Source organism: Exophiala dermatitidis (assembly GCF_000230625.1).
Source record: "Exophiala dermatitidis NIH/UT8656 unplaced genomic scaffold supercont1.3, whole genome shotgun sequence".
NCBI lineage: Eukaryota > Fungi > Ascomycota > Eurotiomycetes > Chaetothyriales > Herpotrichiellaceae > Exophiala > Exophiala dermatitidis.
Window position 1 is genome coordinate 2,960,381 of NW_008751648.1, and position 18,622 is coordinate 2,979,002.

The window sequence follows — 18,622 nt, forward strand, 5'->3', positions numbered from 1 at the left end:
CGAAGGAATGCCAACAACACTCGCGGCTAGAGGATTCAGCCGTCTTTGCTCCGCCGTTCATTCGATGTTTGATGATCTGCGGGAGTCTAACTCTCGCCTGATTTTCTTTCCCTGCCTTGATTGGCGAAGGTATGTGAGCACTGTCGTGTGTTGCATGGTTAGGATCAAAGGTGGGATCTTGGAGCACGACTTCCAAGACCCGACTCAGAGGCGAGTTTGAAAACCTTCTTGCTATATAGACGGCGTGGCAGGCCCCCTTGCTGGTCCCGGATTGTTGTTCTCTCAGCCCGTCGAGATCACCATAGACCAGTCTCTACCCCATACCCGAAGCCATGAGCGACAAAGAACAGAAATACGTTGTCGACGCCGACGTCCGCGGCACCAACAAGGACGGCAACGTCGATGTTCAAACCGGACACGTCTCTGAAAATGCCGACAAGCTCAAGCGCCGCCTCAACAATCGACAGATTCAGCTTATCGCAATCGGAGGTTCTATCGGTACAGCCCTTTTCGTAAGTATCGGCGGGGGCTTGACAAAAGGAGGACCGCTCAGTCTATTGCTTGCCTATACTCTATACAGCGGCCTCCTTGGTCTGGTCAACAATTGCATCGCCGAGATGATTGTCCTACAACCTGTTTCGGGCGGATTCATCCGTCTGGCCGGGAAATGGGTGGACGACGCCTTCGGCTTCATGGCCGGATGGAACTTCTTCTTCTACGAAGCGCTTCTGATACCGTTCGAAATCACCGCTCTCAACTTGGTCCTGCACTTCTGGACCGAGGCCATCCCCACTGCAGCCGTGTGCGCCATCTGCATCGTGCTCTATGCGTGAGATCTCTCCCAAACGCGACTCCTTCTCTCCCATCCTTGCCCCTATGCAACTCCGAGACTGAAACCAATTGTGTGTATATATAGGGCTCTGAACATTCTGGCCGTGCGGGCCTATGGAGAGGCCGAATTCTGGCTCTCGGGAGGCAAGGTCCTCCTGATCCTGATGTTGTTTCTCTTCACGTTCATCACCATGGTCGGCGGGAACCCGGCTCATGACGCGTACGGCTTCCGGTACTGGAAGAACCCTGGCCCCATGGCGGAATATCATACCAAAGGCGACCTCGGCCGGTTCGAAGGATTTCTCGCTGCTCTGTGGTCTGCCTCATTCACCGTCGTGGGACCTGAGTACATTGCCATGGTTGCCGCCGAAGCCAAGCGGCCACGCATCTACATCAAGAACGCATTTAAGACCGTGTACTGGCGATTCGGGCTCTTTTTCATTCTCGGTGCGCTCTGCGTGAGCATCATCGTGCCCTACAACGACCCTACCCTTGTGGGGATTGTCAACGGCACCACGTCGGGCGGCGGCACGGCCGCGGCGTCTCCGTACGTCATCGCCATGAAGAACATGGGCGTGAGCGTGATGCCGCACATCACCAACGCCCTGATGCTCACGAGTATCTTTTCGGCCGGAAACACCTACACCTACTGTGCCACGCGCGGCTTGTACGGACTGGCGCTGGAAGGCCGAGCGCCTAAGATCCTCACCACCGTGACTCGCAAGGGCGTGCCCATCTACTGCTTCGGCATCGTCATGCTGTTCCCACTACTGTCCTTCCTCCAGGTCTCCAACGGTTCCTCTCAGGTCCTTACCTGGTTGGTCAATTTGATTACGGCCGGCGGCATCATCGACTTCATCGTCATGTGCGTCACCTACATCTTCTTCTACCGCGCCTGCAAGGTCCAGGGTCTCGACCGCCACACCCTGCCCTACAGGGGATGGTTCCAGCCGTATTGTTCCTATATCGCCGTCACCGGCATGACTCTCGTCGTCATCTTTTACGGCTACTCGAGCTTCACCCCTTGGGACGTCGGCACCTTCTTCTCCTATTACACCATGGTCATTGTCGCTCCCGTGTTGTTTGTCGGATGGAAACTCGTCAAAAAGACCCGCTTTGTCCGTCCGCATGAGGCGGATCTCGTCTGGGAGAGACCTATCGTCGATGCCTACGAGGCCACTTTCATCTCCGAGCCCATTGGCTTCTGGACCGAAATGTTACAATTGGTGGGATTCAAGCGTAACAAGAAAGACTTGCGCAACAACTCGATATAACTGCAGAATCTTTCAAATCGTTGGGATGGCTATTGACTAACGGTCCTTGACATCTGGCTAGAACAGCTTGATTTTGCCAATACATACTATACACCCACAAATTCAACCACCACCACATCGTGAGAGTAGAGTCCTTGTTATAATCAGGAATCCTAGTACCCGAGCAAGCTTATTCCGGGTACTCCAAATCGTACGCCAATGTGTCGGTGCACAACTCTTCTCGGTACTTGTGGACACTATCTCGTATAGTTGTTAGTTAGCGAGAGTTTTCCGATTCTTGAACTCCGGACGCCGCAAAGAACCATGGGGGTTGTCGAGGCCGAGCTGTTCTAACTCGCAGACTACGGGGAAGTAGGATAGACCGAAAGGATTGCCCGCTGGGGTAGACAGGCTGTATGCCACGCAACGCAAACGCAACAATACAATAAACAACACAACAATGCAATTTTGGTTTTACGTACGCCAAATGAGCAGGATGTTCAGCATAAACCTTGACATCCTCGGCCTTCTCGAGAATCGCCACAAGGCCCATATTGTAGCCCTGGCTACGGTGCGCCGTCGACGCCAGCGGCGAGTTGGCCTCGAGCTTGATCAGGCCTGGGATCTTACCGACCATGGCTTTGGCCTGGGTCGTCCATTCGGCGAGCTGGGCGGGTGTTACGCCTGGTTTGAGCTTGAATAGAACTGTAGAAATAAATAAGAAAAGAAATGTATGCAAGTTAACAACTAAGGACATACCGATGTGGTAGATTGGCATTTTGTCGATGCTGACTCTCCTCTCTTTCTCGACGATGTAGACTGATGAATATGGCGCAGGAAGATATTACTTAGAGTGAGAGTTTCTTAGAAAGTGAAGTTCAACACCGGTAAGATGTTGTCATTGCTAGACACCTACAGTAGGTATACTCCAAGGTCTCCAGGACTTGGTCGTTGGTACTGGTATGCTGCTGAGATGGGGGGGTTATCGGCAGCGTCGGACCGGTCCCGAGGGGTGAAAAGTCCGAAAGTTGGGGAAGTTGAAGACGGAGGGTCAAGCTCCTCCGAGAAAAAGGAAACGATTAAGTTGTACACGGAACCACTTCATCTTTCTTCAACTAACTGGCTTTTCAGATGTCCTTTCCATGCGAAAGATTTATTCGATGAGATGTTGATAATGCCGATGGGACTGATTGCTGAAAAGGCATATCCTATGTTTCTGCCTGTCCCTGCAAGTTGTTTCTGGAAACTCTCCTTGATCTTGGCAGCCTTGCGAGTTGGCTTGTACGGGCGGTATAGGTACTCCTTGATCTTTCTGGCGATCAGAGAATGAGGTCTCGGGGACGGCAGGCCGGAACTATACAACCTTGTGCAGTCGGTGAGTGTGAGTCCGAACTAAATAGGATCAAAAGTGCCATCCTGTTCTGCACCGATCCAGGAGCATTGTTTTGGATGGCATGGGCTACGACGCCCACACCGACATTTCATCATATCGTCCAGTGACGATTTGCAAACGACAATATAAACGCCGCAAAGACACGGGAGTCCTGCAAACAAACAAGGGCCGTCAGATGGATGCCCTGACTTAACAGGCCGTTACTTTCCTGTCTTTCACTTTTACACTTTCTGTGGCGCTGGCACTACCCGGAGTTGCACCCTTTCCCCACACACTTCAACCTCGCGTCTTGTCCTGTTTCAACTGCTGTCTGATATGTCAATTCGTCTTGTTCTGCGTCTGTCTACTGACATGGTCCATGTCATCCGCCTCAATTGAAGTGCCAATTGAAGTGCGCCATGCTTGGCCTCCGGTGCTCTTCTGTTTGAACAATTCAATGGGAGAGCCCCTGATGGCTCAACGGTGAAGGTGCCACCGGCATCGCTTTCCCCGAGAGCCATAGCCATATTGCCCCCGGGGTTGTCTACTTCTAAAGTACGAATCATTCCTCTCGCGTCCCTGGAATTGTGACAAAAGTTTCCTTCTTCATGACCAATTTGGTCCGGACTCCTTCTACTGGACTTGAAAAGAAGTCTCCCCTTTGCTCAAAACTGTCCATTTTGGGATCAATATTTATCCAAGCGACCGCCACAATTACTCAAGGTCTCTCCATTGTCCATTACGTTTATTGCAGCATTTCATGGACTACATCCACGTGCCTGACATGACCCCCTGAACAAGCCACAGTACATGCTCGTGAACAAAGCACCCCTCTCTTCTTCATCCAGAGCCTTCCAGCTTGTATGTCCTTTGGGATATATGCTCCTTCCTTTGTATATCCTTGTCGCGCTGACAATAGTCTTCTCTGCCTCTTCTCTCTCCACTCCTGAGCTGGAGAGATCTCGCGCTCATGTCATACATTGCGACAATGTTCTCCCGCGAGTCTTCCCCTCGCCGTCTCCTCGCCGATGTAAGCATGGCTTCATCTGTGACTGGATCATTCCGCATTCAGAAAAGGACGACATCATCAACCTGCCAAGCACCTAGCTGGCACCAGATCACACGAATGATTCAAGGTGCGGAATTGTGCCTTGGCTTGCTTGCTTACTTGTACCCTGCATTCTTCCCACGAGGTCTTCTTTCATCATCTGTTGAGCTTTGGCTGGATATCACTGTACGACGGCAAGCTACTCTTACGTTCTTCTCCTCAAGGAACGGCAGAGTGGGTTGCTTTCGTTCGCCTCTCCTGCTCTACCTTTTCTTCTCCATCTCTCATCTTCCCTGAAGGACTTGCCTTCCACAAAACTTGCCTTCCCTCCCTCCCCCCTTCATAAATCAACCTCCCTCCTTGCTTTACATGGGCTTCTCCACTTCAAAATCATCCCAGTCGTGGCCTGCCCATCCCTCGCCTCGACCTCAAACTGAATCTCCCCCACAAACTCCAGCATCTTCCTACTACAGTGCTCTATCTCCCACTGAGGCTCAGAACACAGGACCACAGCAAACATCCACGATGTCTTCTTTCGTCCCTGATCCTCAGCGCACTGCCCAGGTCCTTCAACAACAACAACAGAAACAAATGGAAGAAGAGTCCTGGAAGAAGGCAGCGACGGTCAGCCAACACCATCTTAGGACCGTGTACAAGGAGTGGAAGATGGCGCTGGACTTGAGCAAAAAAGGCAGCATTGTCCTCAATGGTAAAGGTCTGCGGATCGGGGCTGTCGTCGCGGTAGCAAAGTACGTTGTTGACTCTACGTCTTCCATTTGTTTGATCATTTTATCTCGCTTCAACCCTCTTGCGGACCGTTCTGGTACACGCTTCTGCTAACACACCAAAACTCCAAATAGGTTCGGGTGTAAGCCCTTTGTCGACCTCAGTGAGATATGCGTGCAGGTAGCACTTAGCACAGCCACTCTCCAAGAGCGCATGAACCAAGGAGAAAAAATCTATGGTATGTCCATGAGCAACAAGTTGCATATTCGACACTTATATGCATGGGGGCCCGCACAGAGGAAATCTCTCCTCCTTCGCGTTCTCGAGTTTGTGTTGGCATCAGCTAACAATCGCTCAGGAGTCAACACAGGGTTCGGAGGCAGTGCTGATACACGCACGATGGATCACGAGGCTCTGCAACGTGCTTTGACCCAACATCAGCAGTCCGCCGTTCTGGCCAGGAACGATTTAGGTCTTGGTGATGAAGAGACAGAGACTTCGTCTGCCATGCCCACTTCCTGGGTCCGCGGTGCCATGGTGGTCCGCGTCAACAGTCTCGTTCGAGGCCATTCCGGCGTTGGATATAAACCTATCGAGACCCTCGCCGAGATGGTTCGACGAGACATGATCCCGATTGTCCCCCTTCGAGGTTCGATTTCTGCGTCCGGAGACCTCATGCCTTTGTCCTACATCGCCGGTGCGTTGCAGGGGAACCCGGACATTTTTGTCCGTGCTGGAAAGGGCAAGGAGCGCAAGACCCTTAGTGCGCCGGATGCATTGGCAGAGATCCATCGTCTCAAAGTAGAGGAACAAACAGCCAAGAGAGAGAAGGAGCTCGAGGAAATCAAGGCGAAAGAGGTTGAAGAGAGCAAGTTGAGCAACAAAGCCAGGAAGAGGCTAAAGAGGGAGAGAAAGTTTCAAGAAAGTCTGGGAAACGCAAACGACCAACCCCAAGTACTCGATGCTGCAACAGCGCTCAAGGATCTCGAAAAGAACCCTTTTGGCCCTGTCGTGCTCCAGGGAAAGGATGGACTCGCTTTGGTCAATGGTACCGCACCATCTGCTACAGTCGCTTCACTGGCACTCTATGAGACAAACCTCCTTGTGTTTCTGGCACAAGTGATTACCTGCGTCACGTCTGAGGCCTTGTGTGCCAACGTGGAATGGGTTCATCCGTTCATTGCAGAGATCCGCCCACATCACGGCCAGATGGAAGTGGCACGCAATCTGCGAATGCTGTTGCGAAACTCAAAACTGGTGAGCTCTCTATCCGGACCTGCGCCCATCGCCCGGGGGAAAGAGGGCCTCGCACAGGACAGATATGCTATCCGAAGCTCACCGCAGTGGCTAGGCCCGCATGTCGACGACTTGTTTCAGTCCACCCTCCGCATGGGGATCGAGCTCAATTCAACCACTGACAACCCGGTGGTCAGCTCGGTTTCGCAGAAGGTGTACAATGGCGCAAACTTCCAGGCAACCGAGGTGGCTGTCGCGATGGAGAAAGCGCGTCTTGCCATGCAGATGATTGGGAAGATGCTTTTCGCCCAGACCAGCGAGCTGATCAACCCGAACCTGAGCAATGGTCTTCCGCCCAACCTGGCAGCAGACAACCCGAGCCTGTCATTCTGTCTCAAGGGAGCGGATATTAACATGGCTGCATATCAATCCGAGCTGGGATTCCTGGCCAATCCAGTTACTTCGCACGTGCAATCCGCCGAGTTGCACAACCAGTCCATCAACTCGCTGGCTCTTGTTGCCGCCCGATATGCTATGAAGAGTGTTGACACTTTGTCGCTCATGACGGCCACGGCCATCTACATTGGTCTCCAGGCGGTCGATATGCGCGTGATGCATATGACGTTCCTTGAGTATTTTCCGGGAGAAGTCAAGAAATACATCTTACAGGGCTACGGGGACAAGATCTCAGCTGAAGACTTCGAGCTGATATTCAAAGCCATCAAGCCCGAGATCCATCGATCTTGGATTGCGAATTCGAGTCGGGATCTCGAAGACCGCTGCCGCATGGTGTCCAGGTCAGTGACCACAACTGTTTTCACTCTGCTCGGAGACCGAGCTGCGAAAGACACCCTTGAGTGGCAGCGAACCATTTTCCAAGGCACAGACACGTTGCGCAGATGCATTGCCCAACGCATGCCCGTGGCCTTTGTCCAGTGGCGGCAAACTTTTGCTGAAGACACTGCCAGAAAGACGGTGCCCATGCTCAGCGATAGTACTAAGGCTTTGTACCAGTTTGTCCGAGACGAGCTTGGTGTGCCATTCCATCTTGGTCTGGTCGACGACCCGTTGAGCGAGCCGACTTCGAACACCACTACCGATGTCGAAGAACGGTACCTCGCTGCCGCCAGAGAAAGTGACAAAGCGAAAGCCCCAGGTGCTACTGCTCGACCAAAGAAAACTATTGGGTCGTGGATTTCAATCATCTATGAGGCTATTCGAAATGGAAAGTTGCCTGGTCACCTTCTGGACACATTCAAGCTCGATATCATGCCTGACGACTTTCAGCATGGTCCGGACGCGGCCTGTAAGAATGGGCATGGTCCAGCGCAGGGTTAGCCTTCAGGGCTCATTTGCTGCAGCATTCGGTTCGATCTCGGCATCAAAAAATGGGAGATCAACACCCATCGATATTTGCGGCCCCGCGAATGGGTTTATCAAGGGGCTATAGCTGAGGGCTGGAGGTAATGTTACTGCAGAAACACGGGGGTTTGGTTGCTCGGTCCAGGACCAAATTCGGATGGCCGCGAGTCAGTGCCATGGTGATCGCCCAAGAGTGTACTAAGGAGCGAATGTTTTGTTTTGAGTATGACTGACTCCACATGCAAACCAGAGAATCGCGAAGCAATGGTTTTAAATGAGCTTGAGAATAGAATAGACCGGGGCTGTAATTGACAGAATGAAACCACGCAAAATGACTTCTAGGTCAAGGTTGCGATGATGGATGGTCAAGATGTAACTCGTCGAAGTGGTTTCCGGCACGGCATTCCCTTGCAACACATTAGACAGGCTACTAGTAACATTGAAATTATTCTTGTCCACTGTTGTCCAGACTGCCAGTGGCCGGGTAGCAATGGCATTAGCCTTTGTGTGTTGTCTTTGAGTTTGTAGCCTAGCTGTTGACCACTGACATTCGTGCAACGTGCTCAACTCTTCTTTACAACCTTACATACTGTGCCTATTTACAAGTCGTGTGTGAATTGCTCTTGGCTGGTTTCCCAACTGCCAGTTACATAAGCTGCTGTGTTGACGTCGTCATCGGTCAAGGCCGGCCCAGGCTCTGATTCCTTCTCGACTCGATCCAAAGAGACACGAAATCCGGTCAGTTCCACAGTGCCGAACTTGAAGGATGATGATCCATCTGTGCCTGTGGTGATTTTGTTGCGGAAGACAAGTTCGTTGAAAGGTTTGCCTGCGTAGGCCATCATGTCGATGTTTGTGATGCAGAAATCATCCCACACTGGCACACCGTGACCGGCGGTGGTGGTTTTATGGTCGTGGTCGTGATCACGTCGGGGTTCGGAGAGAAGCAAGATCCTCCAACGTTCACCGTTGTTTTCGTCTTCGTTTCCGTCGTCCAGTGGGGATCGGGTGAACGTCGTAGGCACAGTTTGAAGATGGTAGATGTTGTTGTTTGTATCTAAATGAAAATACGCCGGGATGGCAGCTAGGACATCGGTGCCGTTGGAGATGAAATGGGTGATTTCGAGGCCGTGCGCGGTGGAGTAGGTTAGGGTTAAGGACGAGTTGAGATGATCGCTGTTGTTACCATTTCTGTCAGTATCCGTGTACTCGTACGTCCCAGCGTAAATACTCTCCGTCTGACGTCTGGCGACTTCATCCGCCGCTCGAATCAAAGGCACAGTCACGGCTTCTCTGAGTAAATCCAGAAGAGCCGGTTCACTGCCCGCGGTCAAGATGGTGATGCCGAGCTCGTACTCGGGGACCAAGATGATGATGGTCGAGTAGCCTGGTAAGCCGCCGGCTTTTGTGATGAATGTGACGACTCGGTCATGGTTTCCAAGGACTTGTTGGTCCGAAATATCTCCCATGGCACACCGTAGAAGGATCCCATGGTAGCAGTGAACGAAGCCGGTTGGAACCAATTTAGGGAATTTGTAATGCTGCCCGGGCTGTTGTAATGGTTCAACACATGGCGTAGGAATCGAGACAGATCTGCCGAGCACGCGAACAGTCCGCCAGTGGGGTTCTCGACGCCCTCGTCTACGTCCCAGTACCAGCTGGTATTTCTGGGCAAGACGGCGACCTTGTCCGCAGGCTTGATGAATGAGGTGCCTGCCATTCCTAGCGGGGTTAGAATGGTCTGGTTGATGGAATCTTCGTAGTTGACGCCGGTCACATTGGCCAGCACGAGACCGAGTAGTTCGAATGCGATGTTGGAATATGTCGATTGCTGGTTCGGAGCGAATAGGGGCGGTTTGGTCCGGATCTTTGCCAGCAAGTCGTCTTTTGTGCATGGTTTGTGCTTGTGCTTCGTGGGCCGGGACTGGGACTCGGAGTTGTGATGGGGATCTTTTCTGGACGCTGCACATGCCGGCAGACCTGCTTGATCCACGGGGATAGGAGGGAGGCCGATCACGGTTGGATCGGGTAGACCAGTCACCAAGTCGCCTTGAGCCCAGTCACGCGGAATGCCGCTGAGTTGGCTGGCGAGGGAGCGTAATGTGATGTTCTCCCACTGGATTTGCGGTGTTTTTGCGTTTTGGTTACCCGGTGTTGTTGGTGTTGTTGCTGCTAGTTCCGGAATGTACTTGACGACAGGATTGTCGAGATGTAAATTCCCAAGGGCCTGTTGTTGCAAGATCCCTAGAACGGTAAAGGTCTTGGTGATGCTGGCGATGCGGTACACGCTGGACCCGTCGACTACGTCGGCACCAGGTCGCTCTGGATCCTTGTCGATTGCGGTGTGAAAGGTCGTCCATAATGTCTTCTGGGCAGAGGTCACTTCGATCGAGTATGACGAGCTGTTGAATTCGGGGTGGTTGGGACTGTTAATAAGGGAGGTGATGGATGCTTCGATCTGGCGGAAGGCTTTCTGCAGTTCGGGGATCGGCTGGGAGTAGTCTGGGGCAGGAAATGCGGGGGACTGGTAGCGACATTCGGCGGCGGCATGCGGAATCAGCAGTGTTGTATATAGGAGAAGAAGAGGAAGAATGAGAAGTATGCCGGCATTGCCGGGGCTGCACCTGTTTGATACCAAGCCCATTTTTGGTGATGCCCAGGTTCGAATTGTTACCGAAGGGTCGAAGACATCAAATCAACAAATAGTCCTTCCTCCTTTTGTACAGACAGATAGATAATTTAGGCGAGATGAGACCTACAAGATAGGCGCTGGATGTGGATAATATGAAGCAATTGTCCTCGTTGTCATCAGCGGTTCTCTTGCATTTGTTTTATCAACAGCTCAGGTTAATACCAGGCATCCATTAAACGTGGGGCCCCGCACTGGCACGTCGATGAAATTCAGGCATCAATGATTCAGAATGCCTGCATTGGACAAGTATAAAGTTTACCTGTCGATGGTGGATTTGGCTTTGTCAACCCTGGACGGCAGAAGGGATAATCGGGCGGATAGTTGTGCTCGGTGGATGAAGGTGTAGCATACAGCAAAGTATTGGATCATGTTGTTAGTCACATCATGATGAGCTCGACGTTGGAGCTGACCAATGACGAACGAACGCCACGGGGAGCTTCATGAAGCGGGAGACAGAGCCGCCGTGGTCGGCCAACTGTTCGTTTGAAATTTTACCCACGAGTTGAGCGTTGCGGCCTCTCACGACATCTATACTAGCAGAGACAGTGGGGTTGATCAGACAGAGACGTTTGGAAAGTCCAATATATTCATCCGTGGTTAAGGGTCTGGTCAGTCCGGGCCCGCTGCACCTTGTCGCCCTGGAGTAACATGCTTCGTGTAAGCAGCCATTACGGTCTTCGTGGACTTTAAGACAGGCTATATCGCAATACAGTCTGTCAGGAGGGAAGTCGGAGTTTCCTTTTACGCTGTACATGTAGCAGCTGCGGCACGCTATAACGAACAACAGGCGTGGCTCCGCTCCCATTGCACGACTGTGACGTCCTTCCACCGGGGTCTGCTGAATGTAGTTCCCCAAACTGAGGCTCGGTGGCTTGCAGCCGTTGTTCATCAACGGTTGGCAGGACCGTGATTGATGGAGATAAGGAAACTAGTGGTTCTGTAGCCCCAAAATTGAGCAAGACGAAATCGTAAGCAGACATGCTAAGGAAACATCTCCGGACGCCCACCCAAACAGTAGCCAATCAAGCCACCTCTAGGAAAGGATAGACGGGTGATATCTCCGTGCACTGAACTTCCAACCGTCCGTGCAGTGATGTACACGAGGTAAGCTCTGTATCGTTGACAATGTGGCTGTCGTGCACTGACCACGGCGATTGACGCAAGGACCATCCCCTGCATCGAGCAAGATGGAAGACCAACCTTTGAGCATATGAACGTTCTCTTTCCCTTGCAAGGTCAAAATCATTGCTCGAAACCTGCATCGAATTGATCCCGGTTCTGAGGTTCAGGTTCGGCTCGCGATGTGATTCAAACAACAACATGTTTTCCAAATTGATCAAACGCCACTCGTCCAAGCATGAGCGGCCGCAATGTTCGCAAATCCTCAAGCAACGCAAGATAGTCTTCTGCGACTGGGGTTTTCATGGCCGGGAGGGAAACGATGGATGGACCTTCACATATGTGGACGAGGTGGATTTCGACCCAGAAGAGGACTTGAGACCGTACACCAGAACAAGTCCCGACCAGTGTGGGGAGATACTTGCAAAGTTCGTCAGTAAACAACTTCGAAAGAACCCGCGACTCAAAGAGTCTCATGGCTGGTAAGTTTGGTTCCATCGCGGATCGAACAGCTGTAACTAACAAGCAACAGGCGGTTCGTCTGCTTGATTGAGGACGGTAAAAAGAGACAATTGCCCGTCAAGCGGCGCGATAGGACGCCGAGGACGATGCTGCTCTTTGAGAGAGAAATACCGTGCCCTTGCGAAGGGAGACAGCATCCAATAGACGGGCTGAAACTTTGGCAATCCGAAGAAACGGGCAACAGCGAAAAACAGCTCAATGTTTCCAAGAAAGAATATGCAATCCCGACACAGTATCGAAGAAGACTCTCGACAATGGACACTTTGCACGAATAGACTGGCACATGCGTGAACCATAAAGAGTGATCTCTGGGTTCTACAGGCATTCAGCAACTTGGAGCTTTCGTGCTGGTCGAAGGGTGCCACGACAGCTCGTAGCATGCGAGACATGGCTTCAGTCTCGGATCTCCCACCGCTTCCAGGGTAATATATCCCAGATCGTAGGGAGCTGATGACTTATGCTTGTGGTGGACAGGCACCCCGACGGATGACAGAGGAGAACTTGCCAGTAAACAGCTTAGTCTGATCCAAGCTGGCAACATGATTATGACCGAGATGACAATACAACGATGCGGAATGAGATCTGTATAAGTCCACTGTGGAAAGTCCAGCGGTGGAGCCATAGCATGGAGTGATTCTGGCGCCACGATGTCATGAACACAGCTTCTACTACGTAGCTCTGATACAGCAGCAGCAGGTATAGTACCTAAGGTCTTTCTGACGGTATGATATGAAAGTATGTTTTGGAATACCAATACAACTACATATTTAGGACTTGCACCTTTTTCCATCGCAATCGACCATAGGAACAAGAAAACAGAGCTTCCCGTCCGCTCAGCTGCACTTAAGCTTGTTGCCGGCTAGTTAGTACTAAAGTGGGTGACCATTTGGGAATCCTGGCTGTTGATTGTTTTTTGCACTTTTTGCAAATCGCTTTTTGCCAAATATGTGGTGGCTGGTTCTCGATGCATCCGTGAGTTGTTGACTATGTGATATGTGATCCGCCGTATCTCCCCAGTCTTACTGCTACTACTGTCAACCATGCACCCAGTTAATGAAGTTTTCATATGCCTCTCGAGTTCAGCACGATGGTCACGCACCGATCGTGCACCATAGCCTGTGTTCTGCGAGATGGTGCGTCAATAATGATACTCGAGAGACAGATTTCGCTTGTCTATTTCCCTGTTCGCCAACTTTGTAGCAATGTCGACCTCCTTACCTTTCAACGTCACCGCCGAACTCGCCGCGCTCAAGCACGAGAAGAAGAACCATGATCTCCAGAGACTCCCTCCCAATGCAATGATCAAACGACGCCCCCTAGACCATCCTTCAGTGCCCGACATACACGTCGGCGCCAACATCCCGAAAGTGGTCTATGTCTCGCGAAAGACGCCCGTCATCTCCGCAGTGAAACGCGTCAAGAAAATGCTACGACTCGTCGAAAAGCGGGCATTGCAACAGGCCGGAGTCTCGCTTAAAACGAAACAGAGGACGGCGAAGATCGCACAAGCAAACGAAAATATAGCCAAGGCCAGGGAAGAGATCCTGGTCAAGGCGAGCGGGAGGGCAATGGAGCAGGCACTACGAGTGGGCGAATGGTTTCGGAACAAAGAGAAGGAAATGCTCTGCAATGTCGAGGTCAGAGCTGGTAGTGTCAGTGTCGTGGACGATATTGTGGAACTCGAGAACGACGCTGCGGAAGAAGAAGAAAAGCAAGAAGCCACCGAGGATGTTGACATCCAAGACGAATCCAAAATCGAACATGGCGATACGACACTGGAATTGTTTGCCGATCATGTCAACACAAGCACTGGTGAGCAACCGTCAAGTGGCCATGGTCAGAGTAATGCCAGGAATTCGGGAACTGCTTCGGACTTACAAATGGAAGAGGGAAATACACCAGTGAAGAAAACCAGGAGGAGGAACAAGAGAAAAAGACCAATGTACAAAGAAGATGAACTGCCAGAGGCACGTCTGAGATGGGTCAAGACCGTTGAAGTTGCAATCTCGTTGCAGGGTTAGACATGGGATCATGCTATCTGTTCGGGTGGCTCGGACTGTCAGGACTGCTTGAAGGGGTGCGTTGCCGTAAACTACCAACACCAAGTCGCAATTGACAGTAGAGAGCTGTCACGATGTCTCTCATAATTCTGGTGTGGCAAGTAACAGCAAGGAAAACAGACCTTCACATCTTCGCCCCCTTCCAATGCTGGAGTTTCCCGTGATCTGCGGCGAGTTGTTTGAAATTGCTCGAGGTGCTGCCGCTCCCACGCCCCAAGTCTGCAGCTGGGTAATACTAGAGCGCTGTATAACTTTCCGTCCATTTGATCAACAAGAGAGACATTGTCCTGCGGCGAGTATGGTGACTGATGGACGGAGCTCCTTTCATCATGGCATCATTTTTTGGCCCTTGACGACGACTTTGCTATGCAGTAGTGGCAGCTAAGTTCCATCCGCATCATAAGTATTCTGTCGAAGTTGCTTAATATGAGAGGCCCATCAGGCCTCTACCGGTGCCGGCTTTCGGAAAGACACCTTTTCCACAGCCACATTCTCATTCCCGTTGTCGTCCGTTCTCAACTGATAGACATATAGGACGAGGACATCACCTTGGATCTAAAGAGACTTTTAGTGATGCATGCATCTCACACAACCAACTCCCTGAAACTTACATCCAACAAGCAGAAACTAGGTATCGGTTCCTCATCGATAGCAAGCCAGCTCGTGCTGAAAGCCCCCGTGGCGCTGCCCGGATTCACAAAGAACTTGCCCTCCAGCTCATATGCTTCGAATTTGTGTGTGCCGCCCCAAAGTAGAACGTCGACATCCATCTGCCGTGCAGCAATCAACAGTGCATCAGCATCTCCCTGGGGGATGATAGTATGGCCATGCGTGAAGCCGATGCGCAGGCCACCATGTTGTACGACTTTTGAGAGCGTCAGGCTTGTCGCTTCGGTGTCGAAATCGCCTTTGACAATATGTAGATCCGGCGCAATCTGACGGAGGAAATCGTACGTCTCCTTGTCCGTGATGTTGCCCAGGCAGACGACTTGTCCGATCTTTCCGGGAGCCAGGAGTTTTCGGAACTGTATGTAGAGTGTTAGAATGACCGGATCGGACTGTGCAGAGAATGGAAGCTAATCTCCCACCTTTGCTGGGATTTCCTGTGCCGCTTTGTTAGTATACCCTCCAAGTTGTGCAAGATCTATGTTGATGACTGCTTACCGGCGCCCGATCTGGGATGAACAGATCACCAATGACCAACACCAACCTGGAGGCCATGCCTCTTTCTACCCGGTGTGTAGTTTAGTAGAAATCACACATGTCCACTGCGCGTGAACGGAGACGGACGGCCAGGGACAGGGAAACGACAACAACAGTAAGAAGCATGTGAAGCCAGGCGCATTGAGGTCGACGGCAGCATGCATGGGAGTACTGCTAGTAGTGAGTGGTACGTTTCCAAGTCCCGCCGCACTGGCTAGCCGCAGGTAACATGGAGATGAGGAAAGTATGGCGAAATCACGTGCATCGAGGAAAATGACCTTAATATCCGCAAGCTCCATCTCACACTGGCAACGTCTGGGTTTAACGTCCATCTCAGCATCGATGTTGCTTGTTATACTAGTCGACTGTTGTGTTAGATTCGGCTTGAAAGCCCTCAGTCATACCAAGGGAACCATGCTGCAAGACATCAAATTATACAGTACCTGGGCTCTGCGGAAGGTGATCACGTTCTCCATATGCAGCGTTTTTGCTGCTTCTATCTGGTCCTTTTGTACAGCTTCGTCTCCACCCCGTTCAAGCTGTTCGAGTGCCCTATCAAGCCCAAAGATGTCTTCACCTGTATGGCAGCCAAAGCTTCACGCTCGCAGTCGAAGAGAAGAGTGACCAGGATCAGCGTCTTGTTACAAACAACTGCGTGAAAAGATCGTCGACTAACGGCGGACTCTCTTGGCGATGCCATAGACAGTCTACAATGGTATTACCGGAACACGTTCTTCGCCAGACACTTGGAAATTCGAGGTGATTTACGTCGTCGCTCTGAAAGCAAAACTGATTGTCTCGCTGAAGATGTTGCAAGGCGTAGAAGACTCATCTGCGACTCGTTACGGTATTGTGTGGGGTCCAACTTACCATCTCCTGCGTTGGCGATAGATTCCGAGGGGAAGGCCCTCACTTTGATTCGTGCCCATTATGTAAAAGTGCATCTGTGATGCGCGATGTTAAGCGAAAGCGACCGGGGGAATGCACAGTCAGATGCAGAGGCAGGTTCCAGTTTTGTAAGAGCAGGGAATGTTGTTGAATAATTTCATGTTGGACTCTGCCCACCTGGGAAGAAGTTCTCAAAACTCCCAGGGCAAAGAAAAAAGTCCTATCCACGCTACCTAACCGAATGCCCGAACTCGAAACCCGCATGACTAGAATACATATCTTTTTCTTCTGTGGTCATCTATATCTAGGCCACACCCGAGCCAAACACCTCGGAATGAATGCGCTCTGAAGGGACGCCGAGTTCCTCAAGAGCCTTTTGCTGAGCCTTCATGAAGGGGATAGGTCCACACAGGTAATAGTTGGCGTCCGGTAGCAAGACCTTGTCTTTAAGTTGCTGCATATCGATCCGACCTTCGTAATCGTAGTCTTCGCCCTTCTTGTCGGAGTCGTTCACTTCCTCGTAGAAGATAGCTCGCGAAACCTGAGGGTTGTCCTTGATGATGCGAGAAAGGTAGTCCCTCATGGCGTGGACCTTGCTGTTGCGGGCGGCGTGTATGAAGACAACTTTTCGGTCCGGGGCATGATCAACCAGCGTTCCCAACATGGAGAGCATAGGGGTAATGCCCACACCGCCGCTGATGAGCACAACAGGCCCGGTAGCCTCGACATCGAGGGTGAAGTCGCCATAAGGGTTGCTAACATCGATTTCGGTGCCCTCAGGCGTCTGCTCATGTAGCACAGTGGAGATGCGTCCGGCGGGTGCCGGCGCTTTGGCGGCCTCTCTCTTGACGGAGATACGGAAATGTTTGCCGTCGTCGGTATCGGACAAACTGTATTGTCGTGGCTGGTAGACGCCGAGCTCAGGGACCCAAACCCTCACGGAAACATATTGACCAGACTTGAAGTGCGGAAGTGGTCCTCCGTCGACAGGCTCGAGGTAGAAGGAGACGATCTCGTCACTCTCAGGGACTTTCTTAGCCACCCTGAACTTGCGCCAGCCTACCCAACCACCTGGGGTTTGTTCTGCTTGTTTATACAGGCCTTTCTCGAAGTCGATGAAGATATCGGCAAGTTGTTGGTAGGCTGCCGCCCAGGCGTCAAGGACCGGTTGGTTAACTGCATCACCCAACACTTCCTTAATAGAAGCAAGCAGGTGTTCCCCCACGATTGGATACTGGTCGGGGGTGATTCCAAGACTGGCGTGCTTGTGGCCTATGCGGGAAACGGCCGTTGTCAGAGCTCCCAGATTGTCGATATTGGATGCGTATGCCCAGACCGCATGGGCCAGGGCCGCCGGCTGAGTGCCCGTGCTCTGATGGGCGGAATTGAAGATGTTGCGCAATTCGGGGTGGGCATTGAGCATGCGCTTGTAGAAGTGAGAGGTGATGGTGACACCATGTTCGGCGAGGACGGGTGCTGTCGATTTGACAATGTCCATGTGTTCTTGACTCAAGGCTGGCCTTTGGGGGGATGAATGGAAGGATGCAGCACCGGCGCCGGCAGCAGCGGCGACAGGGGCACCATTCCGTAAAGGTGCAGCAGCGGAAGAGTTGAGCATTCTGGTAAGTCTAGTAGTAGTCCTTGCGAACATGTTTCTCGAGGTCGATGAAGAATTGTCTCCCTAGAATCAGTCAATAAACACAGCCTTATATATCTATTCACGTTGAACGAATAATCGTGGAGGTGTTTGTCGGTATAGGAAGAAATTGGAGACATGGTATTCGTGTACGTAACACGACAGGCCAACGTCAGGCCACTCCAACCATGCCGCCACAACTCAAACCTGACGAAAAAGTAACAAACTTCAAGCAGCTCCGCGGCATTCACAGGTACGGCATCTGGGGGATGATCCATGAAGATCCAGATCGTCAAAGGTTGCTACATCGCCTTGGATTGCACTGGGTGCTTGCTCGATACGTCATTGGCTCTGCAAAAGGCTATACCTTAAGCGATAAACCCAAATGAGGCTTGCGAGCAAATGCGAGCAAATACAGAGGCCATGCCCGTCCATATCCAAATCCTACCTGAGCAGACGGGTTACAAATGGACTGTTGGCTCGCAAAAAGAACACATTGCATGCGTAGGGAGCAAGTCGAAAGGAAGTCCGCCGCGGAAGTACTGAATGCAAATGCATTTTATATCTCAAGGCTGTGGGCCTGAAATAGGCGGTTTCCGGGTCCAGGTCATCGGTCAGGCTACTCGCTTAGCGGGTGGTACAACCCACAGGTACAACTACGTGAGCGAGATTTG

The 18,622-nt window shown here is 51.7% G+C and overlaps 8 protein-coding genes and 1 non-coding gene across 9 annotated transcripts; 5 read left to right on the top strand and 4 right to left on the bottom strand.

The window, feature by feature from the left end:
- Window positions 1-332: 332 nt before the first annotated feature.
- Window positions 333-2,105, top strand: HMPREF1120_04065 (AAT family amino acid transporter; the record flags this gene model as incomplete). The annotated part of the gene is made up of 2 exons (XM_009158169.1): window positions 333-829; window positions 917-2,105. 2 exons carry the CDS (start codon window positions 333-335, stop codon window positions 2,103-2,105), a joined length of 1,686 nt encoding a protein of 561 aa, XP_009156417.1.
- Window positions 2,007-3,632, bottom strand: HMPREF1120_04066 (uncharacterized protein). Its single transcript, XM_009158170.1, has 3 exons — window positions 2,844-3,632; window positions 2,567-2,789; window positions 2,007-2,341 (listed from the first exon to the last, which is right to left on the bottom strand). Exons 1-3 carry the CDS (start codon window positions 2,860-2,862, stop codon window positions 2,275-2,277), a joined length of 309 nt encoding a protein of 102 aa, XP_009156418.1. The 5' UTR covers window positions 2,863-3,632; the 3' UTR covers window positions 2,007-2,274.
- HMPREF1120_04067 (phenylalanine ammonia-lyase) lies at window positions 3,204-8,286 on the top strand. Its single transcript, XM_009158171.1, has 4 exons — window positions 3,204-4,592; window positions 5,010-5,253; window positions 5,365-5,468; window positions 5,589-8,286. Exons 1-4 carry the CDS (start codon window positions 4,427-4,429, stop codon window positions 7,802-7,804), a joined length of 2,730 nt encoding a protein of 909 aa, XP_009156419.1. The 5' UTR covers window positions 3,204-4,426; the 3' UTR covers window positions 7,805-8,286.
- HMPREF1120_04068 (uncharacterized protein) lies at window positions 8,033-11,229 on the bottom strand. Its single transcript, XM_009158172.1, has one exon. The coding sequence runs from the start codon at window positions 9,796-9,798 to the stop codon at window positions 8,428-8,430; it is 1,371 nt and encodes a 456-aa protein (XP_009156420.1). The 5' UTR covers window positions 9,799-11,229; the 3' UTR covers window positions 8,033-8,427.
- On the top strand, window positions 11,027-13,076 carry HMPREF1120_04069 (uncharacterized protein). The gene is made up of 2 exons (XM_009158173.1): window positions 11,027-12,121; window positions 12,172-13,076. The coding sequence occupies exons 1-2, from the start codon at window positions 11,841-11,843 to the stop codon at window positions 12,434-12,436; spliced, it is 546 nt and encodes a 181-aa protein (XP_009156421.1). The 5' UTR covers window positions 11,027-11,840; the 3' UTR covers window positions 12,437-13,076.
- HMPREF1120_09277 lies at window positions 12,957-13,072 on the top strand. Its single transcript, XR_634396.1, has one exon. It is a non-coding gene; the product is annotated as a 5S ribosomal RNA (ribosomal RNA).
- Window positions 13,077-13,091: 15 nt separating the features above from the next.
- HMPREF1120_04070 (uncharacterized protein) lies at window positions 13,092-14,679 on the top strand. Its single transcript, XM_009158174.1, has one exon. It carries the CDS (start codon window positions 13,364-13,366, stop codon window positions 14,180-14,182), a length of 819 nt encoding a protein of 272 aa, XP_009156422.1. The 5' UTR covers window positions 13,092-13,363; the 3' UTR covers window positions 14,183-14,679.
- On the bottom strand, window positions 14,050-15,647 carry HMPREF1120_04071 (uncharacterized protein). The gene is made up of 4 exons (XM_009158175.1): window positions 15,386-15,647; window positions 15,310-15,324; window positions 14,833-15,246; window positions 14,050-14,776 (listed from the first exon to the last, which is right to left on the bottom strand). Exons 1-4 carry the CDS (start codon window positions 15,440-15,442, stop codon window positions 14,660-14,662), a joined length of 603 nt encoding a protein of 200 aa, XP_009156423.1. The 5' UTR covers window positions 15,443-15,647; the 3' UTR covers window positions 14,050-14,659.
- A 139-nt stretch (window positions 15,648-15,786) lies between these two features.
- HMPREF1120_04072 (nitric oxide dioxygenase) lies at window positions 15,787-18,505 on the bottom strand. The gene has a single exon (XM_009158176.1). It carries the CDS (start codon window positions 17,961-17,963, stop codon window positions 16,617-16,619), a length of 1,347 nt encoding a protein of 448 aa, XP_009156424.1. The 5' UTR covers window positions 17,964-18,505; the 3' UTR covers window positions 15,787-16,616.
- Window positions 18,506-18,622: the final 117 nt, after the last annotated feature.